Below are 18873 nucleotides of genomic sequence, written 5' to 3' on the forward strand. Positions count from 1 at the left end.
CCACCTGAGAGGGCAGCAGAGTGAGAGAGAGAGGGAGAGGGAGAGAGAGAGAAAGAGGAAAGACTGGTCTATGAGGAAAGACATTATGTGAGAGTGGATAGAGGGATGCAGGTCGTTCCATTGTGCTCCTCGGACACACTTTGTATTAAAAGATGAATTGATCCATCTGTAAGCAGCACTTAGCCCCACTCTCCAGCATGGTCGTTACACTGGGATAAATCAATATTTAATATCCCCCTCCAACAGCCCCACTAGATGATTTTAACCTCTCCTTAATCCCATTTATGTTACCTTTCCAGAATCTTCATGTAAGCTTTCACTGTGATAAACTTCCAAACAGCCGAGTGGGAGGCAGCTATTAAAGAGCGTACAGTATTTATGTCAGGTGAGGCGCTTTACTGAAATATTAATATTCTGAAACTGACCAAAGTGAGAGCTTTTATCTGGAACATTTAGACCCCTTTATACTGTCGGATTGTATCGGCTCTGGCCGACCTCTATGCTGCCAGAAACCTGACTGAAATACTGTCCCACTCCTTAGTACGTCTAAGAAACAGCTCTTCTGATAACATGTTAAGTCTACTCACAGAATCCTTGTACAGGACATTACCAGACCTTGCTGAAATCCTCAGCAAATAATTTTCAGAAATGATCTAAAAAGAGGAGGTGTGCAAATTCTGTTCTTAGGAGAGAAACATTAAAGAGTGACTTGAATGGCATACTTGCAGTTTTTTTTTTTTTTTTGATTGAGAAACACATACATAGAAGTAGCATTTATCATTAGAAACTAGAAGGCCTACAGGAGAGGTCACAATACAAAAGAAGCTACGGCATTTTCTCTTATTGGGTGCCTCCTAAAAGGTCACAAACTTCTGTTCTCAGAGATGGAAGCAACCACAAATGCACAGAGAGAAGGTGTGCAAATGATGGTTGATTGACTTCAAAAAACAGGGAGTCTTTGTGATGTGTTCAGTTACCTATGGCAACACGATAACCCAAACATACCAGTCATATTTTCAAACAGATAGAGCTCCTAATTATTATTTGTTGTTCCTCCCCTGTCCTGTCAAAGATGGGATCATGCGCCGCTAGCTTCCCAGAACTACCCTCCTCTTACATCAAAGTCCTTCAGCAAAACACATCTTCCTGCTTGCTTAATGTCTTGGCCTTTTCTGCTCTGTAAGTCAGGCTGCAGGGCTGAAGGAGAGGTGTGGATTGACAGGGCCAGTTGACAGGACTGATCTCACCACACATACAACTCTTCTGAGCAAAGTGCTCAAACAGAGTCTGAAAAGACAAGCCTCACAATTGAATCCCCAACAAACCTGAAGCAAACAAAAGAGCGATAGAAAAAAAGCGTCGAGCTCTACCTGGTAAGAACAATCACTATGTGGGCGAGTACTGCCTGTTGACAACTTTCCTTTTCAGCCATTGTTTGCATGCTGCATTCATGTCATGTAGCAGCATATTCTTATGCTTGGCTGACCACAAACTAACCCCAGACTTCGGGATACATAGAAAAGCACGGAGAGAATGAGCTAAGTTACAGACGTAGCTTGAGATGAGGAGGGAAACACAGCTACAGGTGATGTCTGAGCTTTTGCATACCATATCCACCTCTGAGGAGGACAAACAAGGAGCAAAAAGCCAAGGACAACAGCTGATAATACTGTAGCTTAGTTATTAACCCAGAAAAACTCCATCTGTAACAGGGACCATTGTGAAAATAAGGTGTTTTGTCCAAGAAAAACAAGATTATGGGTTGCACGATACAGCTTTTATTAGGGACAGCAGAAAAAAAGAAAAGAAGAAAAACAGGAAAATAACTGGTATGTTGACTAATATCATTTTTCAGTATTTGCAGTCAGAAGGTATTACACATCTGTTATTTTGTAGAGACAGAAGAATTGTCCTGCTGTTTTACCCACCACTAAAGCAATGTTAGGACATAGTTCAGTGTCTGTTTACTTCAGTGCCACCCACATGGGACAAATTTCTCAAGCTTATTTACCCCAACCTCTAAATTAATGGCTTTGGGTGGGGTGGGGGGTGGGGGGGGCATTCATCTACTTTTTTACATATACATTGACCTACTTGAAGATGCTGGTTGAAAGTAACAGGTATTGAAATATTAATGAGTCTATGCTCCCAGTTCCTGCCTGCTTCTCACAGCCAACTGGCAATATGGCATCAATCAGATGGAAGCTGGTCTTTTTTTTCTTTTTTTGCTCCTTGATTGACTCATTGATTGAAGATATTTTTAAAGGGAATCCCTGGGAGTCTGTTTGCTCCTGGTACAAAGCAGGACTGTCCCACACCAGGGCTGAAGAGGTCTGCTTTAATTGGGCAGGGACATCACAGTTTGAACCCACACAGGGCAGCAGAGGACCACCATAGCCCATGCTCTGCCCCCACCCGCACCAACTCTTCCCCCCACCCTCATCCACCACCATGCCAATGCCAATCAAAAGTACTCCCCTGGACCTGGATCAAAGACTCTGGTTGGTTTTAAAAATCATTTTTAAAAAAAGACTGTAGTCTGAAGAGGACAAATTCACTCGCCTTGCCTTAGTTTGCTTTGTGCAATTAAAAAATTCTTTAAGTGCCTTTTTCTAAAGTTAAGACAGGCCTGAGTAGTGGACTTGAGGCGTGAGTACTGGTCTACTGAGGGCTGTCAGAGAGCAGTCCTTGAACTTCTTTAAGTCCTTGAACAAAAGGGAGACTATGAGAAACACAGACACAGGGAGAAAGACAGAGGGACAGACTGCAAGCAGAGAGAGAGAGAGTGAGAGATAGAGAAACTCACTTTGTCAGCCCTACAGTTGTTCAGTCCCATGCTGCTGAGGGCAGAGAGTTTGGCCTCCATGCCTTGCTGATGATGCTGGAGCTGCTCTCTCTGGATCTGCTCCCTCATCTTCCTTGCCTCTTGGATGGCCTTCATCACTGCATCCTGGTCTCCAAATAGTGCTGTGGAGTTCAGGCTGGAGAGGATGTCTGAGGATGGAAAAGTTAGGAAACAAAAAGTTACAGCCTGACACAGCACAGACACAGACACACACACACACATACACATACATTGGCTGAAAACACACATTTCAGGATCCATGATGTAAGATATGCAAACGGGAGGTCTATTTATCAGCATTCTGCTTTGTGTGTACAGTGAGTACATGTGTGTGAGTGGCAAACTGCATGTGTGGAGAAATGAGGTAGCAATCTTAGTCTGTCGCCCTAGTATAATTAGCAGATTTAAGTGAGGTGAGCCTGGATGGCAGTTAAGACTTGGAAATAGAACGAAAACAAACATGATGACTGCGTTCAAAGCTCAAGACCAAGTAGAGAGGGGAAATGAACACAGTTCAACAAAACAGACCCAGTTTAATGACAGACTGTAGAGACCAAACACAAAAAAAAGGTTTAATATAGAGGCGGGGGGGGGGGGGGGGGGGGTAGAGACTATGAGCTGTTCTAAAAACCACGTACAGCACACTAAACTGCTGTGCACTGAATAGTTAAGTTTGACAGAGATTACAAGATATGATTCTGTCAAAAGCTCAGTGTACACCGGAATGTTTTTTTTATTCTTAGAAAATGGCTAAGTATATGATACTGACATCAGATTATTGTGGTGATGCAAAAGATCATTGAAAAATCACAACATATTTTATACTTTTTTGAGTCTGTTTTGTATTATTATCATTTATTATCATATTGTCATTTATATGCTCAGACAGAAAAGAAAGGAAAAGATAATTATTAATCTGTAAATTGCATAGAACTATAAATGCATAAGACTAGAAGTGCATTTATTAATGTCAAAACGCTAAGACAGTGTCCAAAGAATAAATGTTTAAGCCAAAAATGAAATCAGATCAGATTTCACTTTTGTCCCTGGTAAAAACTGTGTAAGAGTTAGTCTGCATCTGTTTCCAGATGTGCGAGTGTGTTAGAGAGGTCAGAGGAAGGATTCTCACCTAGAGATGATCCCCTGCCCAAGCCACCCCCCAGTGGACTAGGGATGCCACTCTTGGTAGACATGCTGTTAGGGCTGGTCTTGCTGCCGGGGAACAGGCTCTGTGTGGGGGACGTTGGCGACCTGACTCCTTCAGCTGTCTTGGGCCGAGCAGACAGGTTGAGGGGCTGCGTTCCCTCCTCCTGTGGAGAACAGACACGCTGTTAGAGCCCTTGTTGGGATCTATCTCTCACCTCCCAGACAAGACAATGTGTCAGTGGCTAGTACAGCGGAGCAGAGCAGATTAATTAGCTAACTCCTCAAAGACCAGGAGTCCTGATTCAGGCACAGGCTCTGTGCCATCCTGCTTCTCCTCACAGTGGTGAAGCAGCTTTGTTCAGCCTAATTAATGCGCAGTCTGCCATTCAGCATGTCTTCATCCGCTCACCTGCTCTCACAATGACAGAACACCTCAAACGCTTCGAACAAAGCCACCACTGCAGTCACTGCTCAGAGATGGCTATTACACTTCTTCTTTTTTTTTTTTTTTTTCATTTTAGGGAGAGAATGATTCTATGACATGCACCTTTATTTGAATGTTTGTCTGGCATGGACCGGCACAGAGGAATAACGTTACGCCTTAATTATTATGGTGTATGCAAAACAAAGATATAGCATATTTTGTACATATGAGGGAGTCATTGCTTGTCCAAACGAATGCTACTGTATTTGATGGCAGATATGGAATGTCATCCCAAAAAGTAATATTGTCTAAACTATTTTGTTTGATGTCTGTTAGGCCAATTCAACACTTCTACTGTGGCAAAATGTAACATTATCCAAACAGATGGCCAACATACTCTAGACAGCCTGAAGCTCTAAGTATCACAGCGCCAAGAACAGTTTGTCATTCAATTATGCTTTAGGTAGACAAATAAAACAGACTGCAATCTAATTAACCAAAACACATCTGCATATGGGGCCAATGGGGCAAAAAAAACCCCACTCCTTGTCTTTTATCAACTTATTTTGATCAACAACATTATATCACAAAATCAGTGGACAATATCCAAATAAAGGCAAATGAGGGCCACCTCATAAACCCCCATTGCCTGCGACAACATGACAGTTGTTTTCTGCAATGTTCCTCTGCAACTAAGGTAACTGGCATAGCCTGCATCCTGTTCTGCTCTTACAGGCAGAGACTGCTCCATGAAGCTAAAGAGGCAAGAGTTTAACTGAATCCGCTGAAGAGAATAACAGCTCTGCACCCCACTATTCAATGACATGATTTATCTTCTCTACTATTGTGATATTAAACTAAACTTTTCCAAATGTGCGCATGTTTTATATTATAGCCGCAATGAAAAAAGATGATGTATATGCCCAGTGCTTACAGCAGTAGACTTGTGGAGCCCTGCCATGTGGCAGTGATAACTCTGTTGTTTATGACAAAAAGAGTCATCACAAATTTCAATTTCAGCCTTGTATTTACACATGGAAATGGCTCTTATGTAATGATTTTGATCTGTGTTAGAGAAGCCAAGGGAAATGGCAAAGGCTGTCGGTATTTGGGATCAGACACTATATGTTCTGAAAATTGCTCTGTGGGAGCTAGAATAGCCATAGCAACCTTGTCCACAGAGTTCTGCTTCTGGAGAGAGAGAGAGAGAGAGAGAGAGAGTCTTGTAAAACCCTGGCAGATTGATAGGCTCTGAAGAGGAGAGAACAGCAGTGTTGAGACGCAAGCAGTGCTACCACTGCTGATTTACTGAAGCAGTGTGTTAGAGTGGATTGGGTCAAGCACCACTCCACTGCAGTGAGGGCCATACCTTGACTTGAGTGACAGGGCTGGAGGATCTCTTCTCACTCTTCAGACCAGTGGGGGAGATGGGCCCACTGGAATTGGGGGGTTGAGGCAGTGGTGGCATCTTGGCTCCAGGAGAGACCTGCATGCTGGCCAGCTGGGCGGCGTACAGTTGCTGTGAGGAGGAAACCCACAAGGCGTTAACATCCAAAACCAGCCACCATTCAAAGCCTACCCCCCACTTTCCCCTCTCTCTCTTTCCCTTCTCTCTCTCTCTCTCTCTCTCTCTCTCTCACTCCTTCATGAGTTCCTCTCTTTCCATCCTGGCACAGAATCTCCATCAAAGGTCTTAACTGTATATCAAAGCCTGAATCCAGCGAGAGAGACAGCAGCCTAAAAACCACAGAGAAATGGCTCTCATACAAAGAACTTGGATCAGTCTTTTTCCACTCATCACAAAAGTCTGCAGACAGAGCTCAAGTCTGTTCAGAGTTCTGGTTCTCCTTCCACTCTTCCACTCCGCTGAACTGCCTTTGGTTTGGGGAGTTTCTACTCAGACACCTGAGCCATCTCTCCACCAATTGGGTGTTTGCACTCATAACACTTTTACATAAACCCAGAGCAGTCAGATTTCATTTGCTTACTTTATCAAAGTAATTCATTAAGAAAGGATCTTGAACAAAGACTAGTCATGCCATTCTGCTTATTTTCTTTGGATCGATGTCAGTAACTTCACTTAACCTCACTGGCATACCAGTCACACAAATGAAGTATGTGGTTTAAAGTACGTTGAAATGCAAAATGTCAATCACAAATCAACACAGCGTAGGAGCTGTCTTGGAGAGGTTTAGATTTCAGGTTCATGCTTGATAATCTGTCATATCCAATTGAATATGATTTTTTATTTTAGCAATCTAATATTAGTCAGACAAATAAAAATCACCACAGTGTATTATAAAACCAAACAGCTGAGGATCAAACACAACAATTACATACGAATGGGCTACAATTATAAACGATTTTTTTTTTTCAGTTTAACAAATCAACGATAGCTCATTTTATGTCCTCAGTTATTAGCTAAGGTGGAGAATAACGGTTTTCAAGAGAGAAAGAATGATCTGAATACATGTCTGTCTGCCTCAGGCTAGTATTGATTGATGAACAGGCAAAGGTTTGGATTAGTTTGGTTGGTAGTAGGGGTCTGACCAAATGGCTTCTGGTCTGAATGACTTCTTGCAGGTATGTGCCACATAAATTTTAAACCCTTAAAAAAGTTTTAAATAAATAAATAAATAGAAGGAAAAGAAAACATTTATATCTTTTAGAATTTCTTTCAAAGTATTCAAAATTTTAATTCGATTTTTTTTTTCTTCTCCATCAGTTATTGTGAACAAGGTCCTTCTATTTTTAGCCAAAGGGGAAAAAAAAGAACATTTCTTCTGTTCAAGCACTGCTGCCCTCTCTGCTCTCATTTCCTTACAGAACTCAGCTACATAAGGACTCCATTTGTTGAAATGGAAAAAGTGGCACAGCCACATTAGTGGCCTGCCCCACCTTAGACATGCAGACGTAAACCTGAGCCAGACAAAGCGCTTTGTGTCATGACACATATCACGAGATATAAACACGTATGCCCCCCTGCATCCCACTTAAACGCTTGCACATTAGTGCTACACAAAAGGGTCATTATTCAGGGGGACCTGGGGCAAACAACAGCATATGAACAGCGGAAATGGCAGGCTGATTAGGTTTGCACAATGATAGCAAAGCCCACCACCCAGTAAACAGACACCGTTTGTCTCACAGTATAGTCAAAAGTAATAACGGTAACAAACGAGAACTCTCTTTAAATCAACTCAGGTAACTCAATCGCACCGAAGTTGGTATAAGTGTCTGATATTTATGAAAGCTGATAAAAGGTGGGGGGCCGATTGTAAGGCCTGAAGTGTCTCTCTGTTGCGTGTGGAGCTCAGTGTGAGGAAACCGTAGCCCAGTCTGTTGGACAGATGTTTGTTAAAAGTGCTGTGGATGGGCAAAGACCCTGACCTTGTGTGGGAAGAACTTTATTGTTCCGGAAAAGGAGCATAATTGGGTTTTACTTCAAATTAGAGCCAGTCAGTCTGCCTTTTGTGAGAGCTGATTAGTGGGTTAGAGCCACAGGGTGAAGGGTAACGCTACCCAGTTCAGCCAGCCTCCAGGAGTCAGGGACAATAAATACAATCACAAGGCAGGAAGTGGAGGTGTGACATACTACTTCGCCCAATAGCAAAGGTGGAAAGTAAGGTAACACAGCATAGTCGAAATTTTAACACTCTCCCTCCTGCTAATCATACGTCTGGCTAGGAGAGGGTTAAATGAGAAGGAGAGCACAGGTCCTGGTTGGCCCAGCTAATGTTGTCTGAGGGCTGGACACATGTTCCAGTCCCTGACTGAAGGACATCTGCCTGCCTCACAGAGGCCTCTCCCGGTGGGCCCTCCACTCTCTCTCACCTCTCCACCAGCTTTCAGGACAGCAGTGGCAGAAGGGGCCAGCAGTAATGAGGGTCATGCTGAAAGTCAATGGTCGATCAGGGAGAGAAAGTCAGGATGTGCTGGCTCTGTGCCCCCGACCCACAATACTGGCTCTGCTACAGAGTATAGTCCCCTTCCATCAAAATCTCTCCTTCCTGCTCATTCATTTACACTGCAGCAATGTTTACATTCAAATCATTATGTGCCACTTCAACCACAGCAAAAGAGCGATTCACAGAGGCACTGTCTACATCATGATGAAACAAAATGGTTGCAGAGGTTACAACCATTGTTTCTGTTTGATGAATTAGAGCATGAAAAATCCCACATTTAGCAGTTTTTTTTCTTTCTTTCTTTTTTTCTTTTTTTTTTTTTTGCAATGCATGGACACTGTGACATTACTCCCGGGCAATGGTGTGCATGTTCTAGTGAGAAACTCTACAAGTGCTGAAAAGTTTCCTTTGTCTTATTGTCATTATTTTAAGCCAGGCCCATCTAACCTCCCTTTCCGCTGGCTGAAGGTTTTGAGGTACTGCCTTGTCTGCTCCCTAGAGGATGCTGCTATTTCTGCACATGAACATAGACACATGACCTGAAGACAAGCACTGAAGAAAACCACAGCAATACAGAGTACAAAGAGGTTTGAGTCTGCCTCTAGCCTTGATAAAACACACATAGCTCAGATGAACATGTGTGTGCATTCACTCGCACATCCACACACACTCACACACACACACACACGTGCACACACACACTCACACACACATACACACAGACACACACAGAGGAACAAAAATGCACCAATTGCGCACAGCAGAGAGCTATTAGGGCATGTGCTGAGGGTGCTGACGGGAAGGAAATGGGAACTGGTTGGACTGTGGCTCTGGCTGTGGTGGTGGAGAGGTGCTGAGCTGCTCTGAATGTGCGGTTTAAGTCGGGCCACTGAGAGAGGTCTTGATCCACCCCAGTGACTCAGGTAATACCTTTGTCCACTTGAGCATTAAATGACTTGCTGCAATACAGCTTAGTTAGAGAGAGGGGAAATGGGGCTTTCAATTCACTCACCTCCACTGCATTCTTCACCCTCCTAGTGGCACAGACACCGACACACACACACACACACACACCTCTCTAATACCACCTCCTTCACAACTTCCCCATTCTCCCATATGAGCAGAGCACATCTCGTGGTGCATGGATTCCAAATGAGCAGGTCTAGCCCAAGGTCAGCCTGTTAGCCTCTGATAATTAAAAGCAACCCCTCTAGAGGCGAAAGAAGTTAAACGAGAGGGTTTACTTTTCTGCCTGCTACAACATTATCTATAGATTACATCTCTAAGGTGATGATGTTGGATATCTCAGCATTCCATAGGCACAGACCCTCTGCCTAAGAATACAGCTGTGCTCTACTTTCTTGTAGGGGAAGTACAAAACTACTGTGTAAATATTATGCACAGTACAAGAGTGCAGCGCTAATAATACATACACCTACCGCAAAAAAAAAAAAAAAAAGTCACAATCTATTTTAACCTGGACTGCTGTTAAGTGAGTGTTATGTTCTTTACTTCAGCGTGCGATGACCTTTTTTTTTTCACTATTTGATCTGGAGGTGTAAAAGTGTATCGGGTGTAACAGAATTTGAGGGCAATGGGTAAACAGCAGTCTCTGCACAGAAGGGAAGGGAGGGCAGAAACCCACGACATTTTGCAGCAAAACAAATTCTTGCATGTTGTTTGTTCTTCGAGAGCCAGGCAGATTGCTGTGTGGCAGATGCTAGGAAATATAGAGGCAGATTTAGCCAGGCTCAGTGCTCACAGCCATAATGGTGCATTACCCTCTTGCAGTGCCTTTGAGGCTCCAGCCTGAGCTCACGCCAATGGGATGGACAAGGGAACAGACAGGCAAAGACGCTTTTTTTGATGCCACTGAACTTTGTGTGTATGTTGTTAATCTTGGATATATATGTGAGAAGAGGAGACGTCTCTGATAGTCTCCCTTTGCCTTGGCATCGGCGAGTACTGGCGTGGATATGAATGCGTTCCTGCCGCATCAGTAGCTCTGCCGTTTAGAGAGGAAGCGCAGCGCCAGCGCCCGTTTGCCACAAGGCTTGTCCAGGCTCATTGCCCAGGGCGGGCGGGCTGACCCAGGCCAGCCCAGATGTCAGAAGGAGGGGGAGGCATCCTGGTGCACTGCGCCGATGCTTTCCAGTATGGCCCAACATCTGTTTCATCTGCTGGCATCCAACCTGCTCCCTCTCATCCCCTCCTCCTTTTCCTCCTCTCCCCTGTCCCCACATCACTGGATCTCTGTCTTTTTTTTTTTATTTTCAGTCTCCATCTCTCTCTCTCTCTTTCTATTTCAAGTGAACCTCCTTGTTCACAGGTTAACTTAGCAGCACTCCTGAGGCGGTGTGCCTCCTGGGCGTGTACTCAGAGACTGCCGGCCAGGAACCCTTACTCCACCTCTAACCCAAATACACAGAGAGCATGCCATACCCATTGTAAACTGCACACTGCATGCAACTCAACTCAACAGGCCAAGGTTCCCATTTAGCATCTCTTTCACTGTTTACCAGCATATCTGTCCATCTGCCCCTCTGTTCGAGAACTCATCTATCCAGATGCTCACCTATCCTTCCCATTATCAACTCAGCGCTGATCTAATATAACCACATGGCTTCTGGAACCTCTCTGTAGTAAAGCTCACTAAGTACACTCCTCTCCTCACTTCTACTCAGTCACACAAACAGCTGCTCGCTCTCATTCTTGAGCTGAAAGTCAAAAGTGCTCCACTTGTTGGTGATGGCAAGAAGCCCCCACTCTCTCCACACATCCGGCGCACGGAGACATTTGCATCCAAACAAAAGATAAAACTGAGCTGCCTCTGACTCTATGTCTGTGGGCCTCCACCATGGACTACTCCATCATTTCAGCCAAAGCAGTTGTTGAGGGTTATTTTAGCCTTCAAAGCATCTCCTCGTATATTAGTCCAGTTATAATTCTGCAGGTGGTGTCTTTTTATGTTTGCAGTGGCAAAGCTAAAGAAGGTTTACCGTGAACCATGAGAGATGCCATTTTCACTAGGATAAATGGTAATTGCAGGCTAAAGTCAACACTCAAGCAATTTAACATCTAGCACTTTAAAGCTTGAAATGCAGTGCTGCTTTGCAATTTAAAGACAGAGAGAAAGACATAGAGAGAGAAAGAAGATAGAGAGAGATGGACAGAGAGAGAGAGAGAGAGAGAGAGAGAGAGAGAGAGAGGGGTCCCATTTGTGTGCCCTCTGTTAGGCGCCGAAGGGAGGACACAGATGTTCTACTTTATCCAATGATGCTTACTTTAAAACTGCTTAAACCCAGAAGTCTGCTTCCAATGATAAAAACCAGGCCTCTCTCAAAGTTCACTGTGGATTTGTTTAGAGCCCGTGGTAGAACAGGCAAACAATATATCAAGCAGAGAATGGCTTTAAGGAAATTGTTTTCCTCTGAGCAATTGATGCAAGGTGATCTTGTGCACCAACAAATGAAGTGCCAATCTAAACAGACAAAAATAAAATAGAATTCTTTTGTGGAATTAGTATAATTCCTTTTAGCCTGTCTCCTCTCCCACCTAATACAGGGGCTACGATCTGAGCACAATTTCCTTGCATAGGTGAGAGGTGTCACTTCTAATAAATGAGGGACAGTCCGGGATGGAGCCATTGTTTCCTGCCCGTGGCCGGCTCATCCTGGACCTGAATAAGGTCTAATGAAGAGAGGCACCCAGTCTGTGGAATGGTTTGAGCACCTTCTCTCCAGTGAGTTGCAGATGGGGAGCAATCTGTCAGGGAAGCATTGAGTGAAATTACTCAGTGTGCAGGAATGCCTGGTGACAGGCGCACGCTGCCAGTCCTGCTCGCCACGGCCCTATATTGACAAGCAAATTACACTCTCCAGCAAAGCAACGCAAGGCTCTTTCTCTCTCTCTCTCTCTCTCTCTCTCTCTCTCTCTCTCTCTCTCTCTCTCTTTCTCTCTGCCAGCCATCTACCCTGAAGCTTTTGTTAGCTCTACTCAAGCATAGCAGGGTGCGGGGAGGAGAGAGAGAGAAAGAAAGAGAGAAAGAGAGATACTTTGCGCGTGGCCCAACCTGTTATGACAGAGAAAACTGTGAGAGTGTGCGTGGATAACATTAAGACTGGCAGAGCGGCCAGTCCCACTAACTGGATGACTGAGCACATTACTGCCACACCATTGTGAGAATTAATTCCTCCAATAAGACCATTTTTTCGGGTTCATATATTTCCCAATCTCAACTGTGTAAATTGGGGAAAATGATACCTTGGCAGAATGCTGACAAGCGGAGATGTTTTAATTAGACAGACAAACAGAGCCATTGGGATGCAGAAGGAGGGTCCCCTGACACGAGAAGCTGGGTGTCGACAGGTGAAGTGTTTGCTGTAGAGCGGTGCAATCATGCATATGCTGTACATCCTCACTGATACTGCCATTATTGATAATCGCTCACTCACACACACACACACACACACACACACACACACACATGCACACACATACACATACACATGCTCATGCTGTGTTGGTCAGCATGAATTTGAGGTAAAAGGGCTGTGTTCAAACTCCACACTCAGTAAAATTAGATTGAAGAGGGAATGTCAGGTTCAACATCAGATGCAGACAAAAGCGGTGGCAGCATGTGACCACAAACATGGCACTAGCTAACTGCTGGACAATTACTCCATCATCTCCTATCCCCACAAATTACACATTTAACTCCGTCTGTTTGTTGTCCTTCTCTTTTTCAAAAGGTTGTTTTATGTGCTCCTTTTGTCCTCAGTTGACATGTGACGTATAACACACACACAAGGCTGTGTTTTCCCGCGTATCTGCAATGTCTGAGCCTTCCACGAAGAGACACTGTCCCTAACACTATTATCAGTATGTGGAGCGTGAATTTAATCATCTAAATCTCTGGCTTCATATTATGTTTTAATCATCCTACTTCATGGTGCTTTGTAGAGGCATAGCAGTCACATGACATGTTGATCCCAGTAGCAGAGAAAAGGGCATGTTTGACTTGCCAGGCTGTTTTAGGGAAAGCTCTATGCAGAGTAAATAGCAGCCAGCAAGGCGAAATATACCAGACTTCAATTAATGGGAATGCACCTCTTTTTGTTTACTGTGTTCTCTAAAGGTCAGCCAAGTCATGGTCTTGGAGGCTCTGTTTCAGCCCATTCCCAGGGTTAAATACATTATCAAAATTAATGGCTGGAGCCCCCTCAGCCTTCAGATATATGACTATCCCAGCCTCCAAATGACCCATCAGGCCACTATAAATAGAGATGTTCCTGAACCGTGGCATCACTCCCAGCTAGCGGCCTGCACAGTTAAACATACAGGGCTACACGCATGCGCTCACATGACACGCATACATACATACAGGCACTCCCTCTTTCTGACAAACACCGATTTCTCCATCTTTCTCCCTTATACATACACACGCACAAACACTCAGTCTCTCACAATACACACCCTCGACATGAACAGACACATCCCACACCTTCTATGCACTTGATTGTTCTTCCCATAGCAGCTTGAAGAGTGAAGGCCTTTCCAGCTCCAGCTGCAAGCATTGTTCCAACTTGCCAAGGCTCATTAATGCTGAGAGCGATAAGCTCTGAAGGACAAATTGTGCTTATGTATCAGCGAGAAGAAAAGGTACGAGACGCTTTCCTCTCTCTTCTCTCCCTACCCCTCCTCATTCCATGTTTGGCTTTGTTTTGCAACAATCCTGGCTATCAGAAAGCTTAATGTCTAATTACTATCAACAGCTTATCCCGGGTGCTGACAAACTAACAGCAGCCATAAAGACAAGACAGAGGGAGCTGTTAGCTCTCTCCATCTCTCTCTCTCTCTCTCTCTCTCTCTCTCTCTCTCTTTCTCTCTCACACACACACACACACACACACTCTGTCAGTCTCTTGTGCTCCAACTCCTCTTTGTTTCAAAAGGAGAAATCCACAGATGTGTGTCTTCCACTCAAGTGCCTTGTTCAAATAGTTCCTGGAAAACCTTAAATGTTTATAATTACTGTTTCAAAGGATACTATCCATCTTAGGCCCTCAAAAGACATCCTCTATTGATTTTTTATGCAAGCAGGCACGTGCAATGAAATTAATGGGACTGTACAAAGAGATCTGTTTCACAAAGCCTTTCACAGTATTACTTATGCAAATAAAACTTGATGAAAGTAAGCTGGGGGAAAGATATTGTCAAACATTGAGAATGCGTAGACCTGCAGCACACAGGGTAATGGTGACAATTATCACGATTATGGCAGGCAGATAAGTATCTATATTAATGCTTATTGCCTGAAGTAAGCCTCTGATTGGGGGTCAAAAGTAGGACTGCTCCCTGAGAACTTTCCTGAAGGGCCCACGGGGCATTTGACTCTTTCCCAGCATTCTGAATAGGAATCTATCTCCTTAAGTGACTCCTCCTACTTCACTATATTCTGCCTGAACCTACATTTAATATCACTCACTAAAAACTATATTTTTAGGTTACTGCAACAAAACGTACTTTAACAAGACTCAGACACACATTCAAAATAATCACAAATCATAACTGCGCTATATCACCAATGAACTCTTGGGTGATTCAGTGCAGTTCTTAGTAAGGTAGACAATTAGGGTGGGAGAGGATTCTTGTTTCCTATAACATCCATTATGTTCCTAATTCCAGTCTCTTGTGTAACTGCAGGGCTGGATTCCCTATAAAATAGGCTAAATTGCAGGTTGAGGGTGTTAAGCTGGTAGGGTAGACTGTGTGAATGATTTAGCGTGCTCTCATTATTTAGCATACAGCTGGTTTGCAGCACAGTGCCGAGGGCTTGGCTTGCCGCCTGCACATTCTTTGTTGTTGTACATACCTGGAGCTGGAGAGGGCTGAGTCCTGACGCGGCGGCAGCTGCCATTGTGGATGGAATGAACTGCACTGGGTAGTTATCACCTGTCGGAGGGGGGGGAGAACAATGCACACAGGTTGAGACAATGAGTGGCCCAACGGCAGCCAGACAAGTGCCAACACAGTCCTTGGGCCTGTCTGCACCCTGCCTCGGCGCATAGCCCAAACATCTGCACCAACAAAAGACTGAGCTGGGCAGAGTGAAGCAGGACTGCACAGGAACATCTTTCCCCTTCTCTTTCTCCCTCCTCTTTGTCTTTCCCTCACTCACCTTCATATTCTGATCATAATAAAGAAGGATAAAGAATGTAAGAAAAAGTAGAAGAGAAGAGAAGAGAAGAGAAGAGAAGAGAAGAGAAGAGAAGAGAAGAGAAGAGAAGAGAAGAGAAGAGAAGAGAAGAGAAGAGAAGAGAAGAGAACAAAACAGAACAGAACAGAACAGAACAGAACAGAGGAGCAGGATAGGGCAGGACATAAGAATAGTACCTAATTAAGTGATCAAATCTATTGTAAATTAAAGCTACAGGATCTAAATGCTTCTGATAACTGTGTTTGAAAGAAAGGATAACAGGGAGGAACTGTTTTACTTCATGCTTGGTGTATGTAATTCAGTAGTGGCTCAGCATAGGGTTGTAAGGGAGCAGACTTGATGGGGTCTGACTGAAGGTTTGACTGAAGTGTGCCTATAGAGGGGAATTGGCCCCAGTTCAGACCCCACTTCTGCCTGTCACTTCTTCTCACAAACATATGGAGCCATTAAGCCACAGGCATGAGGGTAAATGTATATACTCTCTCTCTTTTTCCCCTTGCTCGCTTTGCAATCTTGTACAGCACAGCACATTGTGATACAGGCAGGAAATTCAATCCCAGCTTGTGGCAGAGGAGAATAAAGCAGGCAATTGAAGTGATTTCAAATAGTGCCATAAGAGAGGTAGGGTGAGGGTCATTACTGTCCCTCTCACTCTCTCTCTCTCTCTCTCTCTCTCTCTCTCTCTCTCTCTAAGGGTGCTAGGCAAATATGGATGGCTAAAATGTCATGTGAAACCCCAAGTAGGTCTAGTGCCAGACAGGGACACTGGCCCAAGCCTGGGGGTCTGAGGGCTGGGCAGTGTTTCTAGTAGACTGGGCCCGCTGCCAGGCTACTGCCTGTCTGTCTACGAAAGTCAATCTGGTTTAAAAGGCCACTCTCCCCTGTTTTCAGTACGGCAGCTCTCAGGCCCTGCTTGGCCACTTCTCGGCTCTAGTGACGCCACTGCCAGGACAAGACATATTTCTCAGGGGCATCAGGGCCAGGGTCCAGGGGCACATTATCACTCTGCATGGGCAGAATGGACTTTCTCTACTCCCTTCCCTTTGGGAATGAGCAACCCCCTGACTAATCAGCTTCTAAGAGGGTAAGGGTGAGAAGAGCTGAGAAGCTAATATAGAGCTGTCTTATGACAGGGAATACCACCACGTGAGCAGGACCAAGCTAACAGATTGGAACAGAAGGACATCCCAGAAAACATAGTCTGAGATCTGAGATGCCACATCACGGGCCAGGAGGCTGCACTGGTGTAGATGTTTAGCCTTGTAATTTAACTTCGATACCATATTGTTTTGTGAGGATCTTCTTTCATTCTTTCTGATGAGGATAAGGAAAAAAGCTCACTTCCGTTACTTCAAACACATTTTTCTACTCTCTTCTTCTTCCTCCTCCTCTTATGAGACAACAAATAGACAGTGGGCTGCTGAATTATGTGTAAAGAGCTCTTTCTTATAAGGCTGAGGCTGGAGAGGTTCATAGTGTATTCTGTTTCAGCCAGGTATCACACTGCAAAATGAGGCCAATTTGGGCTGCCAACTTGGCACTGGGCCTCTTTAAGTGGAAGGACCCCGGTGTCTTGTGTAGAACACTTCTGTTGCCTGGGGCCAGTGCTCGAGGAGAAGAGGAGTGCCTGCCAGACTAATGAAAAGGTGCAGGACGGCAGGGGGGAATCACAGGTAAAGTGTTCATTCGACATCCTCTTCACTGTCAGCCACCTGATGTTAAGAATCGGAGCGTTTAGAATATTCTTTTGGACCAGAGATTTCTCTCAGACAGGCGCTCTTCGTCTGACACAACCTCGATTTCCTTGTTCCCTCCGAGCACTTTGAAGGCTTTATAATTTATTTAAATGCTATTACGGGTTTCACATAGAACATACATTGAGGATGGACTATAGAGATGACAATAAGAAGCATGAGTAGCCAGAGACACAGTGTTGAGTCCATGGCATAGTAGTTAATCTGGTAGAATCCCTCAGACAGTAATATGGACTACCAGCAGAGTCTAAGGCAGGGCGTCGATAAGGCATTGTGGCCTCATGATGGCATGAGTGCAAAAATGGCCGTGGAACCATTTAGCAGCTCCATTACTGGGAGCGTTGGTATCTTTATGTCCACAGATGGGGGTGTCGCTCCTGTTCTCCACAAATGTATTTGTGAAAAGGATGACCTCGGCTCTCACTCTTAGCCAGAGCCCAGGCCATTGAGCACAGTGTGAGGGGCAGGAGGCTCTATTGCTACACTGCAGGGTGGGGGTCATCAGCACTTGGTCCAGGCATTGCCTGAACTGAGCCAGTCTCTACATATGCACATAGGGTACTGCACACAGCACTCCGCCTCACATTGTGTCAACAGATCATCTGACTGTATTTTTGTTCTCACACTTAAGAATAATGGAGTCTTTGAACTAATGATGTGAGCTTTTTTTTTTATGCTCAACCCCATAGCTGTACTCACTAGCTTTACTAACTTATGAATAATACACAGCTTTTACACAATGTGAACAACACCCTGGATTCAATAATAGCCCCTATTATTTGTGCTGAAACAATTTCCATGTCAAACACATTAAAAATCCTACCCAGAAAATAATCTCCTCAGGCTCTTTGTTTAGCTTGTCATGCCTCTATTGCTGCAAAACGCCTGACTTTCTTTTCTGATCTTTATCATTCATTTAATAACAGCACTATTCCTCAGTATGTCTGTTGCTCACTTGATAACTTACAAATACTTTTTTTTTTTTCTTTTTCTATCTCTCTTTCTAAGCCCCCCACCCCACCTCTTTTTCTGTTATTTCTGTGTTTTGATGCAGTGCTGACAACAAATGTATTTCTCAAAGCATCCAGTTCTCAGACAAAAGATGGTTTGGGTTTTCCCTGCAGAGCTGCTCTGACATAAATTCTCCTCTCTGACATCTCTCTCTCTCTTCTCCTCGCACTGATCTCCACCATGTCATTTCCCACAGGCCCACTGCTGTGTCAATAGCCGGCTCGGCTGGTGGGGAAAACCCTTGTCTGTGCATTTTTACTTCACTTCTGTCCGATAGTCGATGCGCAGGAGGGAGAAAAAAGAAAACAACAGAAGGATAGGCATTTGACACTGTGGCACTGATCACCCCAGGGGCAGGAATTTGCTTTTAATTTTTAATTACAGAAGCTGAGAATGGCATATCTTTAATTCTTCCAAAGAGTGGGGAGCTTGGGTAAAGACATAGGGTTACCAGCCTGGCAGGGAGTCAATCTGCATGTTGTAGCAATTTCCTGCAAATTTGTTTTTGGATATGGAATGCTTGCATGAGAAGCAATTCTTTTCTTTTCTTCTTCTTTTTTCTTTCT

General features: G+C 44.3%; 1 protein-coding gene across 6 annotated transcripts in view; it reads right to left on the reverse strand.

Moving 5' to 3' along the window:
- sox6 (SRY-box transcription factor 6) overlaps positions 1–18873 on the reverse strand; it is a 94947-nt gene that overhangs the window by 16819 nt on the left and 59255 nt on the right. For all 6 annotated transcript variants that reach the window (XM_030792056.1, XM_030792047.1, XM_030792066.1 and 3 more), the window contains exons 8-11: positions 15198–15277; positions 5785–5934; positions 3975–4155; positions 2807–2994 (exon numbers count right to left, since the gene is read on the reverse strand). In XM_030792056.1, coding sequence (XP_030647916.1) covers positions 2807–2994; positions 3975–4155; positions 5785–5934; positions 15198–15277 — 599 coding nt within the window. The remainder of the gene's footprint in view (positions 1–2806; positions 2995–3974; positions 4156–5784; positions 5935–15197; positions 15278–18873) is intronic.

Source organism: Chanos chanos, chromosome 2 (genome assembly GCF_902362185.1).
Source record: "Chanos chanos chromosome 2, fChaCha1.1, whole genome shotgun sequence".
Taxonomy (NCBI): domain Eukaryota; kingdom Metazoa; phylum Chordata; class Actinopteri; order Gonorynchiformes; family Chanidae; genus Chanos; species Chanos chanos.